Raw genomic sequence first — 4,891 nt, 5'->3', positions numbered from 1 at the left:
GTTTTAAATTCACGTCACTTTTAACTATAAACAATTCATTAAAAATCAACTTTCACATCGGATAATCAAAAACACATTAAGTATATGTTTGGTTTTACTTTTCGAGCAACAAAATTTGATTTTGATAATTTGGTTGCTTTCGATTAAACTTTTTTTTATTAAACTTTTTTTGAATATCAAAATTTAAAAAAATCTCTTAATTTTGAAATTATTTTAAATAGATTTTCATAAAAATCACTGTCGATATATAATATTTTTTAAAAATTATAATTTTGACTATATTTTAATCTTCAATAAAGTATGTTTATGATATAGAATATCAAATTAATCTTTTAATTTATAATAAATAAATTTAAAAAAAAAACTTATAATATTTTAAAAATTAAATCTATAAAAAAATCCATGTTTTAAAAACTAAAACAAAGTAGCCCTAAATCTAATAATTTCAAATCATATTGTTCTAATACTTTTACAGTCAGAGATAACATTCCAATGGTGAAAGTGGAGCCACAAACTTGGTAAGATTGAGACCAAAGTTTCCTTGAGGGGAACAAAATATGGAGAATTCCAACCAGTAAAAGATGAGAAACATTCAATTTTCCTCTCTTATTGTACAATGTTTATTACTCCCTTGAAAACAACTTTGAAAACTATGTTTGAGCAAAGAGTTCTGTCATATTGCCAGACCATAGCTTTTGCAATGAACCCAAACCCATAATAGCCTTCTTTAAAAACCTAAGGTCCATTAAAAGCTTTGTACCACCCTATACTCAACACCTATATAAGCCTACTCCATATTTCACTTTCAAATATTTAATTCATAACCGTCATGCACTCTAAAATAATTAAACATAAAAAAACACCTAAAAGGTTAATTAATTAAAATCCCAAGTTACATATTTCATAATTAAAAAACTATATAAGAATTAAACACTAAACCCAAAACCATAAAAATCCACCATAAATTACCACAATTAGCAGAACTAGAAAATCCCATAGAGCCTATGAAATTGGAAGTGTTGTTCATATTCATATCACCAGAAACTTTCCTCTCTTTTTTTGCATTAGATTTCACCAAATGAACCTCTTCATCTTGTTGGTGACATGGTTTCACCCCAAATGGTACATTGTTTGATGACATAACACCAAGTGGAACACAAAGTTTAGGATTACTCCAAGCACCAAAACGTCTTCCCAATTTACCAAAAAACCCTTTTGAAAATTGAATCTCACCTTTAAGATTATTTCCACTCAAGTAAAGTGCATTAAGAGAAGGAAGTGATTCTAACTTTGGTGAAACTTTACCTGTGAGATTATTATCATTAAGTCCTAAAAATCTCAATCTCTTCAACTCAGATAATGACTCAGGAATTTCACCTCTCAATTCCATGTTAGACAGTTCCAAAATCACCAAATTTTTGAGATTCTCCCATTTCAAGTTCCTCATATCACCCCCTAATGGATTATTCGACAAAACCAATTCTTCCAAAGAATTCATCTCTTCTAAAGAATTCACCAATCCGCAACAGAATCTATTGTTCCTTAAATCCATTAGTGTCAAATTCTTAAGACTTGAAAACTCATCAAGCAACTTTCCTTCAAGAAAATTGTGACTGATATCAATCTTCAAAACCGAACTCATCTTCCCGAATGTTAAAGGCAATGTTCCGGATAACGAATTTCTACTAAAGTCAAGGATTAACAAATCTGTTAACCCCCCGAAATTATCCGGAATATCACCACTGAAATTGTTTCCGGATAGAACGAGTCTCTTCAACTTCACAAGATTTCCAATTTCTATAGGTATTCTACCTGATAAACCATTTTCTAGTAAAACCATTGATTGAAGATTCTTGAGCACACCGAAAGACGGAGGAATGTTTCCGATAAGACCTGGATTCGATCGAAATTCAATCGATTCCAAGCTCTCGGATAATTTCTCCCAGTTTCCGGTAGGAATTGAAACCGGAAGACTATTTGGTGATTGAAAACAGTTGAAGAATGATACAACTTTTAGGTACTTTAGGTTAAAAAATTCTGGTCTAAATTCCAATTTTTCATCAGAACATACCAGAGAATTATCATGAATAGGTCCAATGTTAAGAACTGTTACATACCAAAATCCATTGAAAATATCACAAGAAACTCCCTGTAGCAGAAAATAAAATAAATAATTAATAAAAAAAAATTCATGTTCTGACTTTATTTTTACAATTTCAATATAGAATTGATAACTTTCTGAGAGTTCTGATACATGGTTTAAATGACATGTAATCATTTAATGTGTGGCCAATAAAGTTTCAGAAAAGAGAGATATAAAGATAAGGACAATTACTACAAAACAATTATAACATGCAAATGCTTAACAGTACAATTTCAAAGACTAAACTTGAAAAGTTTCAAAATCTGATTTCTGGCACAGCATTATGGTAGATATAGGTTGAAAAAAATGTACCTGAATAGGACTCCAACCACAAGGATCTGGATAGAGAGATGAGCCATTCCATGAATCACCAACAAAGCCTTGAATGGTTGAGTACAAAGCTTGAAGTTCTTGTTTCTCCATTGGAGTAACATCAGAAGATTCTTCTTGTGCATAGAAAACTTGAGTCATTGATAGAATAGTAAAAGTAACAAAAATGACAGAGATAATACAGTTCATGATGTTGTTTTAATTGAGGCAAAAACAAGAGAATTGTTGTTAGCTATAGGATGATATGAGCATAGTGAAGATAAGAGCAGAAGAAAATGGATTGTAGTATGAAGAAAGAAAGAAAGAAAGAACAAGATCCTGAAAATATGCTCCAGCTGAACAGGAAATAAAAGGAAAATGAGAATGAAGGAAACAAAAAAGCTGAACAAGAAAGCCTGATAACCTGTGTTTTCTTCCTTGTGTTTAGGGAAAAAACTAAGGAAGTATGTTGTTGTGGAGTGTATATATATATATATATATATATATATATATAAGAATAAGAATTAGTATAGTGTAATATGAATAAGAAAGAAAGAACACAATATCTTGTTATCACAGTTCTCGAAGCTCAAAAGTCATAATAATAACAATGGCTTTAATATATGATCAGAAGTCTGTGAGACCTATAATATGAATTGCAAATATAGGCTTTCCTTTTTCTGTACCCTATATTCATTTGTCTTATTGATTTTTATTTGGAATTATGCAGTAGCATTAGTCACAACTTTAGGAGGCTATTAAAGTGTAGTAATAATTGATTTTCATGACTAGATTACTAGATTATGTTTATGAAAAGCATTAGTCACAAGTTTTGGTGCTATTACAACTAGTGTTAAAGGGTTGTAGGTAGTTGAAGAAATGAGTGGTTAAAGTGAATATTGAAGGGTTTTGGAGGAGAGTGAGTTAGGTTGGGTATGGTATGGTATGGTAGAGAGGGGACCATTTTTCATGCAAGAGAGAGAGGAGAGAGAGAGGGGGAATGCATGCAAGACAAATGAGGCTTTTATCCGTTATGGTTTTTGACAGCACCGTTTAAGCTACAAGGGAAAAAGAAAGGACAATGCAGTGAATCACATTGCTATGTTGACAGTGTGTTACAGTTAGGTACAGAATTGGACCATGCTTTGTACTCAAATGAAACCCGTTTGGTCTATTTTATATCAAAATTTGTAGTCACAACAATATTATTTATGTTTCATGTCTATGTGGTTTTTGGAGTGCCTAACTTGTAAGGTGTTTGTTTGGTTTGTCATAAACAATTGTGCGATGGTTATCAACATCTTGATCAGTATATGCAGGAAATGTCCAATATAAGTGAGGTAATGGTGAATCCCTCTAATGCTAGTCATGTTGATTTGGAGTTACTTATGGTTAATTCAAATATCAATGTTACACATTGTTTAAAGAACTTGTATCTCATTATGAAAATTTAACTTAAATGGACTTATCTTACACGAAAAAGTTACTTTTAGATTGACCAAATATATAAATATATTTAACCGTTCGGAACTCTTAACAATGTTGAACATTGATATGACTTTCATATCCATTTTTATGTTTAATGTTGGTCTTGAGTTCAATTATTACAATCTTATCTTTAAAGTGGAGTTATTGTCACATTAAATAGACTTTCTATTTTCGAAAATCCCAAATAAAAATCATTATAGTTTGTTTTTAATATTCAATTTCGATGTTTTTAAGAACATTTACCGTTACTGCCTTTTTATATTGTAGGTTTTAATAAAGATTTCAAAAATTTGTAAAAAAGATCTAATTATCATAACTAGGCAAATTTCATATTATATTTAATGTGTAAATTATGATGAAAACGCAATAAGAGGACTAATGCATGAAGAACAGAAGTAAATCAGAGGAAAATTACAAGAAACGATTAAAAACAACATACTTTCAAAGCATTGTAGTGCTATCACGTGTAAAAGAGCCAAAGAGACAAGCTTAAAAGTGAGTGGCGCGATCCAAACTCTCTTCCAGATTTGCAAAACAAACAATCTTCAGATCACATACGATAAAGTGTAGGAGCGGCGCGATCTATTGTTTTTGAGATTTTTTCTATAAATTAACAAACATGTTTAGTTATTAGGGTTGCAATTTTTTGTGAGTCTAAGGCACATTTTTGTACCAATGAGATGGGAAAACGAAGGATGTCGTCATTAGGAGATCATATCTAATCGTTGTAAGTCTTCATTTTTGTTTTTCTATTGTTAAAACCATGAATCAGTTAACAATGGATGGTTAGTTAGCGAGATTATGTTCCATTTAGATGATTATGCCTGAACATGTGATCTTTGTAATTTTTCGCGATTGTTTATGTAAAACATCTTTGTTTTTATAATTATATAATTATTTGAGTTTAATGTTTTCTCCGGTCTATGGATTCAGGACATTTAGTTTAGTTGA

The 4,891-nt window shown here is 30.6% G+C and overlaps 1 protein-coding gene across 1 annotated transcript; it reads right to left on the bottom strand.

Annotated features, from left to right (window-relative positions):
• Positions 1-573: 573 nt before the first annotated feature.
• LOC127094321 (piriformospora indica-insensitive protein 2) lies at positions 574-3,039 on the bottom strand. Its single transcript, XM_051033169.1, has 2 exons — positions 2,456-3,039; positions 574-2,149 (listed from the first exon to the last, which is right to left on the bottom strand). The coding sequence occupies exons 1-2, from the start codon at positions 2,660-2,662 to the stop codon at positions 908-910; spliced, it is 1,449 nt and encodes a 482-aa protein (XP_050889126.1). The 5' UTR covers positions 2,663-3,039; the 3' UTR covers positions 574-907.
• Between the last annotated feature and the right edge of the window lie 1,852 nt (positions 3,040-4,891).

This window comes from Lathyrus oleraceus, chromosome 6, assembly GCF_024323335.1.
Source record: "Lathyrus oleraceus cultivar Zhongwan6 chromosome 6, CAAS_Psat_ZW6_1.0, whole genome shotgun sequence".
Classification (NCBI taxonomy): domain Eukaryota; kingdom Viridiplantae; phylum Streptophyta; class Magnoliopsida; order Fabales; family Fabaceae; genus Lathyrus; species Lathyrus oleraceus.
The sequence above is the reverse complement of the archived record's forward strand: the minus strand, read 5'-3'. Positions and strand labels throughout refer to the sequence as shown.